This window comes from Anas platyrhynchos, chromosome 2 (genome assembly GCF_047663525.1).
Source record: "Anas platyrhynchos isolate ZD024472 breed Pekin duck chromosome 2, IASCAAS_PekinDuck_T2T, whole genome shotgun sequence".
In the NCBI taxonomy this organism is placed as follows: Eukaryota; Metazoa; Chordata; class Aves; order Anseriformes; family Anatidae; genus Anas; species Anas platyrhynchos.
The window spans coordinates 19486047-19501694 of NC_092588.1; the positions used below are offsets into that span (position 1 = coordinate 19486047).

At 37.7% G+C, this 15648-nt stretch overlaps 1 protein-coding gene across 4 annotated transcripts in view; it reads right to left on the minus strand.

Annotated features, from left to right (window-relative positions):
- Nucleotides 1-15648, minus strand: part of OXR1 (oxidation resistance 1) — a 268677-nt gene that overhangs the window by 124218 nt on the left and 128811 nt on the right. For all 4 annotated transcript variants that reach the window (XM_038173761.2, XM_027452596.3, XM_027452590.3 and 1 more), the window contains exon 3: nucleotides 11312-11508. In XM_038173761.2, coding sequence (XP_038029689.1) covers nucleotides 11312-11508 — 197 coding nt within the window. The remainder of the gene's footprint in view (nucleotides 1-11311; nucleotides 11509-15648) is intronic.

The following is a 15648-nucleotide window of genomic DNA, read 5'->3' on the forward strand; positions in this document are numbered from 1 at the left end:
TAAGACTTTCCATCAAATTTTGTTTCTCTAAGTACATTTAAATTGTATGTTTTCAGAAATGACTATACACAGGCCCTGTTTTCTCTCAGACTTATTCAGAGAATAAATATTAGTATCTTGGCAAACTACCGAACAACCAATCTCAGCACTGTCTTGCACATAAATGAAAAGGGAACAATATAATTTAAACTGTAGGTAGATAACAAAAGCATCTAATTACATACCCAAGTGGTCACATGTTTTTAAGCAAAATGTTCAGCTAAGGTGGCTGAGAAACTGCAAATCAACAACTCTTTGAACAAATCATGCTTGCCATATTTCCTCTGCCAGAGGAAAGAGACAGTAATTCTATCTTCTGCAAATTAAAAGAATAAGAGAATCTCTCAAGCATATTAATTATCGAGATTCACTGGAAATATAGTGGGGTTGCTGCCACTGTTTAGTTTTCATGAACATATCTGGCCAATTAGTATCTAAATTTATAAAAAGACTTCTTTCATTGTTGAATGTTTTATGCTTGTAACGTCTTTACATACTCCTATGTGCATACTAATGCTCTGTAATTGAGGAACACTCATCAGTACAATAACTTCATGATAAAATCCAACTGTTCTTCATAGTCCAACACAAAAATCAAGTTTTGGCAACAACACTCAGTTCCCATAGGATTCTGGGGGTGGGAAGAGCATAACAACAAGCCAGTTTCTTAAAATCCAGAAGGAACTTCATAGCAAGCTGCCCTGGAGACAAACTTAACCCAGCAGCTCTGTCTCCTGAAAACTGTGTCTCATTCTGATTTATCTAGTAATCTAACGAGAAAGCCTGAAGCCAAGAAAGAGCAAAAATTAGTTAAAAAAAAAAAAAAAAAAAAAGGAAAGAAAAAAGAAATAACAGAAGAGGAAAAAGCTTTTCAAACAGCTGGTCTCAAGGCCAGTATGTGCATGGAGATATCTGGGATCCCTTATGTTCAAGACCCAGAGATATTAATCCATTGGTAACGCCTGTCCCAGTATAATCCCAGTATGGCTGGGATTAGATCACTGTGAGACTCACAGGGAAACAACCTGCTTGTAAGGAAGGGAGACAGCTTTGCCATCTCAGTGGTAACTTCAGAGGTAAGGGAAGTCAATTCCAATTCTGCAATGATAAACTGCAATATTTCTGTATTTGTGCTTTGGTCCACACCAGATTTATTTATTTATTTATTTTCTTCACTCCTCCAGGCTTTTTTATGGATGTAGAGAAAGTTTAAGGCAACAAATAAAAAAAAAACTTGCCAAGTTATTTGGCATTATCAGTAATCTTGAGCTTCTGGTTATTACCCAGAAATCATAGCTTTAATAATACTGACAAGGAAAACAGAAATGATCCCTAAAACAGAAATTCCATACTCCTCTTGCACTAGCTGATCTTCTATGATATTTTAAGACAAGAAATTTGAAACGTTCCATTTATTTCTATTTATTTAGAGTGGGCAATCTGAAGAACAGATAATGAGTTCAGCTACTTTAATTTGTTTCCCTTTTAATTAAAAACATATTTTTATAACCTGTTTCAGTGCATTTTTTAGCTAGATAGAATTACCAAGCTGTCTGTGAACCTCACATTTTACTTCAGAATTAATAAAATATTAATAATCAAAATAGATGCTTTGATACAGTAATATTTCTTCTTCTCATTGCAATGTTTACCAGATAAAATATCTGGAAATCAATTTAGCCTAGCAGACTTTGCTGAAGACTGCAAACATTGGGCTCTTATAATTGATTAAAGAGAACACTCTCTGCTGATGAAAGCCAGAAGCTAGGGACAGTCCTCAGTCTGTGTAGGTAAATTCACTTATTGGAATTTCAAAGTTTGTTTATATGAAAACACAAATAAAAGCCATTACCAATAACTTTCTTGAAAGATAAAGTTTTATTTTTGCACACAAATTAGAAATTAATGCTACCTTTCATTACATTTTTTTTGTTGCTTTTATTTATAAAATGACAATTTTATATTACTATCGGGTGGTCCAACCACCTGATAGTAATATATCCCATACAACATCCCATAGATGATGACTCTGACAAAATGTGGTATTTGCTAAAGTAATGGTAGGTACCCTCTGTGATGTCTCCCACCATCCACAGATCTCACTATTTCATCCCAGAGGGCAATAAGGTTCAACAAGCATGATTTATCCATAGTAAATGCATAGTGGCTATTCCACGTGGGCTTCTCCTTCATGTGTTCAGCAATAACTTCAAAGAGGACCTGCCCAATGATTTTACTAGAAACTAAAAGTGAGTCTGAACAGCCTATAGTTCCCTGGATAATGCTTATTGCCATCTTTCAAAAGATGTAGCATTTGACTTTCTGCCATCATCAAAGACCTCCCATGAAATCTATGACATTGCAAAGATGATACAGAGCAGCCTCACAGCAACCTCAGTCAGCTTCTTCAGCATCCTTTGCATGTATCCCATTGTGTCCATGAATTTCTATGGATCAAGACTTTCTTCAAGTGATCTCTGACTCAGTCCTCTCCCACTGCCAGTAATTACTGTCCTCCCTGAACCCCCTCTCCAGGCTCAAAAGCCTCAGTCTTATCTGCATCTACTACCACAAAATCACCCAGCTATTTCTGCAATGAGCCCACATTTCTTTTCATTCGTTCATTTTCTTTGTTCGTTCTTTTGCTGCTAGAAGGAAGATTCCACTGCTTCACAATACTCAAAAGACCAGTGCTCCAGGCACATTTCAGGTATAAGAAATCAAGTCCTTTCTTCAGTTATTTTTCCCTTATACAGAAGACTTCCAATGAGAGACCGAAGGTGATTCACCCTGTATTAGCCCAGAGCTTACATGTCAGATCAGTCTTTCTGTATAGTTCTCTCCCTCAGATTCAACTTTTAGTGTCCCAAGAGGATGTACTATTGGCTGACCTTGTAAGTTGAATAGGTTGCCTATTGAACAATAAAAGATATCAGCTTTGTCCTGATGTAAAGCAGGGAAATTATGAAATCCTGAAATACATCTTGCACAAAATGACTTAGCAGATAATATGATAGCAACCTATGTGATTAAAAACAAAACCAGGATGCTAAGAAACAGGACATGCTGAGATGAAAACATCACTCTTCTGGTGGATGCTGTCTCTATAGCTCAGAACTCATTTATATTCGAAAGATACATGACTATATAAAGGACAAAAGAAGGACACAGCATTAAAAACTGGCGTTAAATTGCTCCAAGTTTTAAATCATTAAAAAAAAGAAAGAAAAGAAAAAAAGAAAAACAAAGATGTGAACAAATGCTTGCTTGCTTATCCAGAGTAGCTATGTGATCTGAATCACTAACACAATTTTTCATGAAAGGTGAATGAATAAGAACTTTGCATAGTTACTGTTGCTATGAAAGCCACTTCCCTTATTAGCCACGCATTGCACAAATTATTTCCTTTTCCTTATCACTCACAAACAGGTAACAAAGTGCTTGGAAAATGGACTCCTCTCCTAAAAGTTTCTCAGATTGTATTTGAAAGGAAGCAGTCAGAATGATATTCCTCAAAAAGCAGCAAGTATTCAACAAGGAATTTGCAAGTACATTGAATGGGACAGTGTCAGACTCTGCAAATGTGTGCGAACTGCATCTGGATCCTGTGAGAGAGAGTTGGCAGCTTCATCTCCCATCTGTCTTCCTCTGAAAGCAAGCGGACACAGATCAAATTTACAGCATCTACGGCACCAAACTCCTCCACTCATCTAACAAACTCTAATATACCTACCTACGTGCCAAGCTTTGCTAGAATTAGCACCAAAGAAGAAAGGTGATTGTGTGAAAAAGAGGAAAAATCAGACATTTGAAGGCTGCTACAGAAATGAACCACATTTTGTTCTGCAGAGTACAGGCAAATATATTCAACTTCTAAACAATAGGAAGATACCTTCAATTATATGTTTGGAAAGATCGTGGAGTATTCTTTGCAGGAGAACCTCTGTACAGTAAACACATGAATTATTATCAGAATAAGTCCCATAAAAGTTATAATCATAGAATGGTTTAGGTTGGAAGGGACCTTAAAGACCACACAGTTCCAACGCCCCTGCCATAGGCAGGGACACCTCCCACCAAACCAGCTTGCTCAAAGTCCCATCCAGCCTGGCCATGAACACTTTAAGGGATGGGGCATCCACAGCTTCTCTGGGCAATAAGGTATTTCTAGAGAGTCCTGAGTAAGATCTCTAAGAGCAGAAAGGAATTTGAGCACTAAAAAAAAAAGAAACAAACACAATGTCTGACCTCCAAAGAAGGTTTGTATTTAATTTTGAGGACAAAGGCAAGAGGAAGACACCTAAGTTTTTATGTAGCAACTGCAATAGCAATTAGTCTCATGAGATAAGCCCCATATGACTCTCAGCTGGGTTAAAAGGAAATACGTATTTTCAGGTGCAGTAATTTTCTCCTCCAGTTCTGAACCCAATAGCAGATTCAGCTTGATGTCTCTGGTCCAAGGCTCTGGTCTAAGGCTCTCCACCATTGCTAGGCTCATTCATGGGTGATGAAGCTCCACCATACGAAATGACATAAGAAATCACTACCAGTCCAGGCATATTAGGTACTAATATGTACTGCATAACAAAGAATCTTATATCAACAGATTGTGTGAATTCATCCATGTTTATAGTATTTATTACTAAATTTACACTTCATCACACTATCTGTTTTCCTTGACGTATTTTAAAACAAATACAAAATTTATGGAAGAAGCTTAGAATGTATGTGAAAGCACAAAGAAAATGTATCTACTGCACATGTAACAAATATGCTATTTATTTATGCTTCCAAATCATGACAAGAATTTATGACCTAATTGGACTCAACCCAAAACACATATCAAAAGGGTAAGATATATAGGTACATTCACTCAATAGTAGTTGATCAGTTCCAGTTTTTTTCTTTTCAAAACAGGAAGAACTATAACTTACTTTTCACTTGAATAAAGTTTTGTTTTAGAGTCTCATATCACTGTATAAAATCTCAATTATATTGTTTTGTGCATTAATAACAACCCTTGTGACAAGTCATTACTTACATTTATAGGCCATTACATTATTTGGAAGATTCATCTTCTTTTAACAATAATACATTTTGAAGTACTAAATTAGTTGTAGCGACTAAACTAATCCCAACTAAATTTGAAGTGACTGCCCACTGTAACATTGTCCCTCACACAGAAGAGTGGGAACTCACAAGAAATTCTTGCCTTTTCCTATTTAGCACTTTGGCATTAGTTAGTATTGATTTGTCTTGGAGACTTAGTCAATTAACATGTATTTATTCAGAGCTGCTCATCCCAAACACTTCATTTCTCTTCCACACTGATTTTATATCAGCATTCTTCTACTGCTCTGAATAGGCAATGTCTATATTCAAGAAATAAATACAGATACCTACAGCAGAGGAGAGTACTAGTATTGTAATGTCAAACTAGCATAAAAACATTCTTTATTAAGATTCCTGGCAATCTCATTTGCAAGAGAGGTTTACAAAGAAAAGACTTCGTTCCTATTTTTTTTTCAAGTAGAACTTGTAATAAATTTAAAACAAATGAACAACTGGAGCAAAGAGAACCTTGTAAATTAATATTTCCCAAGTGTCAGCATTCTGTATATCATGTGCATACACAGGTGTATGCATTCTGTCTGAACCACTGTGTGCAGTTGTAATAGCAATACCTTCCATAGGAGATAGAGGCTATGCCAACACAAGATGTCTCCTGAGATAGTTGATAGTTATCTTCTACTTGAAACAAGGTGTGCTAGTAGAAGTCTTCATATTAACATTTGCATTAAAGCTTTTATAAGAAATTGTAATGTTCTAATAAAAATTGCTGCATTATTTTTCCTCCCCCCCAGCCATGTACTCTAACAACATTTTCTACTTTGAACTACTGTTTTGCTTTGTGATTTCTTTCGCCCAAATCCTGGTGTCAGGAAAAAATCTTTATGCAACCATTATAATGCTAAATAATTGATCTACCCTATTGTGGGTTTATTGTAATAGCTAACAGAATAAAAGGAGGCCTTTTTCATTACAAGACCAGGGTTACTAGGTAGACAGGCAGCATCCTCTAGAGGCATGTAAGCACTACACACCACAGTATTCATGGCTAAATGGGAATCAGGTAATACACCTCAAGCATGTGTCTTTACAGTGCAACAGTATTAGGTACTTAAGTCTCCTTAACAAGCTGCTGAACATATATTTTAGGCATCAGGCCATGAAGAGACCTGCAGTACGGTCCTGCAAGCAACACAGCTGTGATGCTGCACCTGTGCTAACTGCACACCAGCTAGGAAGAGCTACTTGTAGCCTGGACATGGCAGTAAGCTGATACAGCCTTATTGCTTTGAAGTCAGCTACCCATAAAATTGTATGGAATTGTGAAGTATTCCAGCCCACTTTTTTGAATGGTGAAGACCCAGACAGATACCTACTTCTTCTCTTTTGGGGGAGTTGCTCCACAACAAGCACTTCAGAAATAAATTGGCCTGAATTTTTAAGTGCCAGAGGCATCTAAAAACTCTAATTTTAGGTTTTTATTTTTAAGTGTCTTTGGTACTGTTTCTAGAGTTCTCTGAAAAACTTTAACCAGCCCACCATGCAGACTGTTTTTCCTACACTCGCCTTATTAATCTAGGAGTTCCCACTCAATTTCTTCACACCAGTTCAGCAGTGAAGCTGCAGGAGCCCTCCTGCCTGCTGAGCCTGCCATATGGAAGAGTTATTTCTCCCCCTCACTGACTCTCCATTTTCTGTTTCATTTCATCCAAGCACACAACTTGTTCCCTGTTGCCTTTTCTTCTCAGTTCTCCCCTCTCTTACCTATTTTGCTCCCCACTTTTTAGAAGTGCACTCAAAAAGTTTGGAAAGCATCTGAGATGCTGCCTGTGGGAAAGATGGAATGCAGAATCAGTATCTTGTGGATCAAGTAGGAGCAGTGCTGATAAAATTTGAAAATCTCTTGGAATTGCCAGGATATTCCTTCCTTAATACACATTCAACTCCCAAAGGTCCAAGGGAAATCTGTGTATGCATAAGGTGACACAAAAGGAGAGAAAGAAAGAAAAAGAGAAAGACAGAGAAAGACAGAGAGAGAAAGAGAGAAGCAAACTCTGGTGCTACTGAATATTTAGAAACACAATCTGTCAGACAATTGGCTATAACAGCTCACTGAGATGAGAGCATACACAAGCTGCTACAATTTCTTCTGCAAAGCATGTGCGTGCAAGGTAAATGCCCACGTGTCTGTGGGTCTGTTAAGCAGAATGAGATTTATATAGAGACCTGAGAAGTGCTTTCTTCATGTGCAAATCCAAAAACAAACAAACAAACAAACAAAAATAAATAAATTAAATAATTTTGATTTTACTCTTTCCATAACTTGGTAAAGCAAAATTGGTTGCATATTTCTTTACACATGATATTAAGCTGCACAGCTGGCATGTATTAAATACAATGGACAGCCATTAACAAATCAGGCCAACCCGGGAAGTAAAGGTATAACAGGCAAAGATACGCTGATATTTACATCTTAAACCATAAAAAATGTATGTAAATACATGCTTAAATATGAATACTAAACTTCTTTTATATATCCAGATTTGACCTCAGGTCTTATATCTATAATGTACTTTGAAAATCATTATAATTACTGAAAACAAACATGAAAATAAGAGTTTTTTCACAAAACACAACAGGTATTAGTTTACTCAAGCTCCATTGGTCACTATCATTAACAGTGTCATTTGACAATTTGGTTGGAGGTTAATTGAACAGAATACTAATTTTTAAATGAAAGAGGCAAAGCCATCTGAGATCATTAGATTTTCAACACATGTTCTTAATCCATTTATCACAGTAATGATTAGTTCATGTTGCTTGATCTTGGACACTGATTGCTTTTAGTAGAGAACATGCAAACAAGGTCAAAACAAGGTAAAACCCTGTGTAATTGTATTAGGTGAGCAACAAGTCTAATGTGCTTGTTTAAGCTATTTAATAGCCAACTGTACACAAAACACCATTAGAATTTGGTATTTCCTATTTCAGATTCCCTGCCCATTGCAGGTGTGTCATTACCTTCATCCTCAGAAAGTTACAAACTGTTTGCTTAGACTTTGTGTATTAAAATTAATTTTTGACACGTCAAAGAAATTGAAGCAGATTTAAATCAAAGGGGTCACATAGACCATAACTTAAACAACAATGAAGCTGATGGGAGCTTTAAGAAGACAACTATTGTTTCTCTCACATTATACAGTCCAAAGACAATACCAGAACAATTTAGCCAGTACAGCAAACGTGTTCATCTGATAAAAGTACTGTGCTGTCCAAGATGAAATCCTTCATTTTCACAATATTCAGGAATATGTATAATTACATGTTTGTGAAGATACAGAGAAACTCTTATTTCTTCAGTTTGCCTGTCAGTAAAATCTGAACATTATGTACTATGAAGTAACACTGGCTGGTACTGACACTTTGTGATTTAGGCAGGTTGCATATTGTCCTGATTTCAGCTACGATGGAGTTAATTTTCCTCCCAGCAGCTGGTATGGTGCTGTGTTTTGGATTTAGGATGAGAACAATGTTGACAACATGTTGATGGTTTCCGTGTTGCAGAGCAGTGCTTATACTACGTCAAGGACTTTCCAGCTCCTCATGCTGCCCTGCCAGCAGGGAGGCTGGGGGTGCACAAGAAGCTGGGAGGGGACAGAACCAGCACAGCTGATCCAAAGCAGACAAAGGGATGTCCCATACCATACGGTGTCATGCTGAACAATAAATATGGATTCTCTGGTCAGGCTGGGGGGGGATCACTGCTCAGGGATGGGATGGGCATTGATTAGTGGGCAGTGAGCAACTTCATTGTGCATCACTTGCTTTGTACATTCTACTATTATTATTATTATTACTATTTTTACACTTCCTTTTCTGTCCTATTAAACTGTCTTTATCTCAACCCACAAGCTTTTTACTTCATTTTTCCCATACTGGGTAGGTCCTTGCCCAGTACTTAGAAGATGTTATTTAAGAAAAAACATATAAGCTTGGACACTTTCTATGGTCTGTTCCTTTATACTTCCCCAGGGTCTACAACTGATGTTCACAAATGTTAGCATCTGTTTACAGATAAGCTGCCTGTTGAATGTTGCTGTTTGTGGACACGCTGTCTGTGTTCCAGCACTGCAACAGGGTACACAGAAACGCCATGGAATATCCACCCCTAGAGACTTTCAAGACTTGGCAAGACAATGCTTTGGCTGTTCTGATCTATTGTTGGCTGAAATCCTACTTCCATCAGGAGATCAGACTATCTAACCTTCAGAGGTCTTCAGAGGTCCAATCAACACTTCCATAAGTCTGTTGAATGAAGTGTCGCACAATGTTCAGACAAATTAAGCTAATGTGTGAGCAACGTTCTGTTATTCCAACACCGAGATCGGTTCACAAGCATTTAGTGTTCAGACCCTGTGATCACTAGAAGCATCTCTAGGTTTCTAATATTGGTAGAGTTCACATTACAATGATTTTTTAAAGGTTCGTAACAGAAAATGCAGGCAAGTCAAACTTAACAAGGAGATAAATGCAAACCTGAGTCAGTGCCTCCATACAAATACTGGGATTTGGTTGATGGCAGAAGAACATTTAATGGTTGATGGTAAACTTTCCGATAACAGCTTTAATCTTGAGTTAAATTAAGAACTCATTTTGATGATATGGTGGATCTTTACATTCATTACTACTCTTGAGGATAACTCCCCCATCCCATCCCCTGCTTTAGGCATGAAACAATCTCAGCATATCTTTGATACTCCTTTGAGATTATTTGGAGGAATGAGAAAAAAAGTCATAGAGCAGTATTTCCTAGCACGTTTAAAAGTAAAAAAAAGAATCACTCAAGTACACTGATTTAATTATGCTTTCTCAGAAACCACATTCTAGACTAATGTATAAAGGATTCCATTTTAGGGTGCTATTCTCACACATAATAGGATAGAATATCCTTCAAAGAAGGACAGTGAAACCTGAGAGTATTAAATATAATTTTGGAATCTATGTCCAAGATGCTAACAAACTCATCAATGACCACTTTGCCTCTTTTTTGTTTATGTTGAGGTAGACAGGATTGAGTGGGAGCAGATAGTCAAAGCTTCTATGAGTTTTTGGAAGGCAATTCCACAGCTCATTTTGAACAAGGAACATCAAAAACTGCAAATACATATAACCATTGACAACTTAAAATACATCCTTCATTATTAAGTTGTGTAGATTGTTTTTAAAGAAGGAATCTACATTGGCAATTTTAAGCATTCAGATGTAACACACGAGAAATGTTTAATGCAACACATTTTTCTTTACTTTTTAGATGAGTTAAAGGCACATAAATATTTACCTTTAACAGAATGAAATTCTCACATTATTCTGCAGTAATTCAACAGCCAACAAACCCATAATTAAAATACATATATTCTTTTTCTTAAAACTGCTGACTTTTTGTCTGTTCAAAGCACAGCATTAGCATCCATCCCTCTTATTTTTACAACTCCCATTAGCATATCTGCCTCTCATAAGCATTAATGTACCAGGCACAAATACTAGAAGGCCACTCTTTGTGCAGTTTTAATCAGGGAAGAAGCAAAATCTTACCAAAGAAATCAGTCAGGCCCAGTCCTGAAAAGATTTATGGGGAAGCAAGTTATGAAGCACCTGCTAGGGTGCCTAAGACAGTTTTATGAAGCATGTATATACTGAAATCTCAGGAGAATATCCAAAAACCCAAATTATTCAGAAAAAGGTATCCAGAAACCCCTAATTAATCCTGGCTACGTTTTCCTAGAAGTACTCCAAGCTCAGTAGGCCTTCTCCAAACTGAAAATCCTTTCTAAGCAGGAGCATTCTAAATTATCTCTGCCTAAATTCTAATGCAATCGATTGTCAAAGGCAATTATATCCTTTCCATAACATTCCTCCCCAAATTGCTTCTGTGCTTTCTTCAATAATTGTTCTTAGGAAAAAAAAAAAAAAAAAAAAAGGCTGAAGAAAGAATTCTTGTAAACTGTGCAAGATAAACAAAGCAGGTTAATTCTTAACGGTAATTTGGCATCAGCATTAAGATATGACATCTTATTGCTCGCTGTGGGCATTTGTAACCTTAACAGCCAAACACAATTAACTAAAAGAAATAAAGCACAGGTAAATAGGAAATCCTTGCGATTTTAATGAGCATATTTGATTTTTTCTGTGAAAGAAAACTCACCGATGGTGTAATATCTCTTCAACTCACTCCTCCGTGGGTTGCGCCTTTGGGTATTCGCGGTGTTGTTCTGTTCCTCCTCAGAAGTTGTTGCCTTAGTGGCAAGCAAAGATTTACTGGGCTGAGGAGTCTGAGCTTCAGCTGCCACTGGGTTGCATCCTGGCCCACTAATATCCACCGACTGTGACTTTTTCTTTAATCTAAAGACAATTTAAGGCAGTAAGGTATTATTAATCTTTGTTCTACAGCTAGATTTTATAATCTGCTTTATTTAATATAGAATAACACCACCATATTCACTGTACACAATTCATGCATGTCCCAGCACAACACAGAAGAACAGCAGTGGTAAATTAGGCCTTGTAGTAATTTCCCCTTTCAGCTCCTGCTAAATCAGTTACAGCAGTTACGTCTCATCCTATTGCAGCTCACACATAGCTGCAAATGAACTGCCCTTGGATCAGCCTGCTGAGCTGCTTGTAGGATCAGTCCCTAATCCATTCCAGAGAAGATGAGCTGATACAATTAACCTATCATTACATTTGCTTGGCTTAAATTTCCACAGACAAGGGGAATACAAAGAAATTAAATCATTTGCACAAAGTTGCTGAAAGCCCCAAGAGAAAGGAGCTGACTTACGATCTGAATTCAGTTGTAGCTCTACAACTGCATTTCTCACTCTGTAGTAATTTTAACGTGTTGTTTCTCACATAAATTCAAGACTCCCACTAACCTCTGATGCCACTTTGTGCACTGTAACAGCAGTGGGCAGAGGAAGAGAAATACTCCTGCAAAGAAATCAGTGCTGCTCTGCTCATTAATGGCATCCAGGCAGAATTTGACTTATTAACCACTATTCTCTGAACCTGACCATATTTATTTTTTTTTTTCTTTACCCATCTGGTTGTCCACACATCCAGACATAACATCATAACTCAGATACAAGAATATTTTGGTAGATGGTGTCAAAAGCCTTGCTGAAGTCAAGGAAAATGACGTCTGCTCCCCAAACACTTCCTCAGAGTTCTGCAGGACAGAGACACACAAAAATTCTCAAATCCCACTTTGAAGAAGTTTTAAGTACAGTCCCATCACTAAATCACCACAGTTCTGCCATAACTAAGACTGGGCAGGGCAAACTCCCCGACTAACGTGGTGTGAGAAAAAAAAAGAAAACTGTTATCTGAAATGACACTCTAGAAATCTTGTTTTGAGAAGTTTTTGAGTACTATTTGATCACATGTCATCACAGATGATCAAAGGTATTTACCTAAAATGAAGGCAATATATATTTTTTTTAATTGACTCATTGGTTAACTTGGTATTCTTTTATGATGTTAAAATCTGCTACCTTGTTGAATATGCCATATTCATAATAATATATATATATATATATAAAATTCATTACCACTTGAAACCCTTGGAGGTTTAAAGGATGACTTTGCAGAAGAAAATCACTAGTTTTTGAGAAATAATGTTCTACATCTGACCCAAGCGTCCACTGTTATTTCCATAGGTTACAGAGCCTTGCTTCCGTGCTGTGCAAAAATGTTGTGTGCAAAGAAGCTACAAAGTGTTTATTACCTCCATAATTTCAAACCAAGGCAAGTGAGACCTAAAGATCAATAAGTGTACATATGTTCTGCATTATGTATTTCTATGCCTGTGCCAATACTCTGCCTCAGAGGAAGACAGACGGCAGGCACGTTGAAATAAATAGTAGAAGTGGAAAAATACCATTATGATATACATTCTCAGCTATATAATGAGCACTTTCTTGGCCACCAAGGCCATCTGAAGGGCAGTCCAATTAATAAAATAGATTGCTGCACTGGGGGGAATACCAGATTGCTACAAATATACTGTGTCTGTTCTTCTGGAATCAACAAGGAATAAAGGGATAATACCTGTCACCTGAACAGCAAAAGACCACACAACCTTTATTAGGTGACATGATTAATGAAGGACTGGGTTCAAATGCCTATAGCAAATTAATGTGCAAAAAGAAATAGTTATTTACTCTGAACACAGGTTCAAGTGAGGACATAAGTTTATAGGAATGTCTTCAGAAAAACGAGCCACTTAGTCTGCCTTTGAAATGCATCTTCACTGGACTGCAATGCCTTGCAAAGAAACCTTGAGTTCTGTGTATGTTTTGAAGCCAGGAAAACTAATTCTTTGTAAGGCTGACCCTTTTCCAGCACCCTGCTTTATTACTGGCCTTGTGCTATGCTTGCTTCCCCCTGCCCTATTTATTTATTTATTTATTTATTTATTTATTTATTTATTTATTTATTTATTTATTTATTATTTAAAGGTGCACTGGCTGAGACACAATTTATTCTCTGACAGGAAGGAATCTGAACGTGAAAGGCTTCAGGATCACATTCCCTGTTCCTGATTTATTTCAGGCTGTCTTGTAGAAAAACAAATATAAGATAGAAGAAATGCTGTGCAAAGTGTTTTTATCTTTTACTTCATGTATTCCATAGCAGCCTTCAACTAAGATTTCAACAACGGGCAACACAAGTCTTGCAGTATTGCTTGGTGTGACCCCAAATGACGCTGCTGCAGCCAGACGGCAGAGAAAATGCCAGCAAGGATTTCAAAGTCAGCACTGCATGGGCAGGACTTGGAAATGCACATTCAGTGGCAAGGGCACAGTTCTAACTTCACTGAGATCTGAATTAGAACGGTCAGAAATTTCTTTTTCTGTAGCTATCCTTAAATTATACAAGTTCTGGGGAAGGGGGGGGAAAGATTAACAAATAAAAGTAAAATCTGCAGTCTTTCTGAGGTGTGGAATCCCTAGGTGGTCATTACTGCCCCCTCTTGGCTAGTGGTGGCTTCTATGAAGTATGGCAGTGGTCTCACTTCAGTGTTAAGGCACCTTCGCAACAAAATCTGTAAGTTCAATGGAAACATCAAATGAGTATGAAGGCCCAATTACTGGCAATTAATTGAGACAGCCCATCCTGGGCTGACATTCAAGCAGGGCTATAGCAGGGATTACTCGGCTGCTACTGACTGGGTCTGGAGGTACAGTGTTTGTTTGGGACATGACTGATTTAATGGCTGAGCAGCACCTCATTTTTAGACAGCCCTGTCAAAACACACATTTCACACATCTATCAGCGTAATTCAACTGCACTGTTACTAATAACCCATTAAAAAAACATTTTTTCCATTTATATCTCCCTGTATTTTCCTCGGAACAGATGTCACACACCCCAGTAGCTCCAGCCATCAGAGCACAGTCACCCCTTGGTGCCTCTGACCTGCCTGGCAGCAGCACAGCGCCCAGATCTGCCTCTCAGCATCCTGCCGGTTTCTGATTGCAGTGGGTCTGCTCATTTAGCTAAGCCAGGAGGGATGTGCATCTCCAAGCTGCGTGATATGACTTATACACTGACCAGCTTTTGAACTTCCTCTTTATTTCTCTTTCCATTCTCCCCATGCAAAGTTTTCCACCACAGCTTACGAACAGCCCAACAGATGGCTCCAGCTTTACCTCTGCCTGGCCAGCTGGCTCCCCGCGCTCCCCAGCAGCACCTCCCGTGACAGGTCACTTTGAATGGATTCTAAACATTTCCCTCTAAAAGCAAAAAGTCTGTCAGGTGGTTAGGCACTGACCACAGAGGGCTCTAGGCAGTCAGTACATATGGAAAGTCAAGAAATCCTGGGGCTGGTGAAGTTACTGGGATGTCTGCTGTAGGTTTAAGAGCATTAGCATTTTGTCCCTACACTGTCACAAACTCCCTCGGTTTCTAATGCAATCCATGCATGTTTTCTTTTTATAACTTCAAACTGTTTTTTTTTGGTAAAGCATCATGGAAAAAATAAGACATCATTCTCTAAACAGATCTTGAAACAAGCATGGCTGGCAGTCCTATCCAAAGGGAAAAAATAAATAAATAAATAAAATTAATGCTTTTAAACTATGTATGGTGGAAACAAGCAAGCATACAAAGCATCCCAGGGGCTGGAAATCTGTGCAACTTGTTATTTAAGAATTTCTAAGTAAAAATGCCTTACAAAGATTTGGAGGAAAGCCTAACTCGTTTTTACCTACTGAATACAAAACAAGTCCCTGTGTCCCTGTGCTCTCTGTGACTATTCCAGAGATTTTACCACACAGTTAATAGGAGAAACAAAATCATTCATTTGAAAAGTGATGCTTATTCTTCACGTGGTATTTTTGAGTGCCCAGAAAAGCTGGTTATGAATTTGATTTCTTTCTAGCAAGAAATGTGATTTAAAGCAATGTCAACAGCCAGGCTTTATCTGATCCTGGAAAACACAAGCTTTGTCCTCTGTTTTCAACACACCACTGAAAAGAT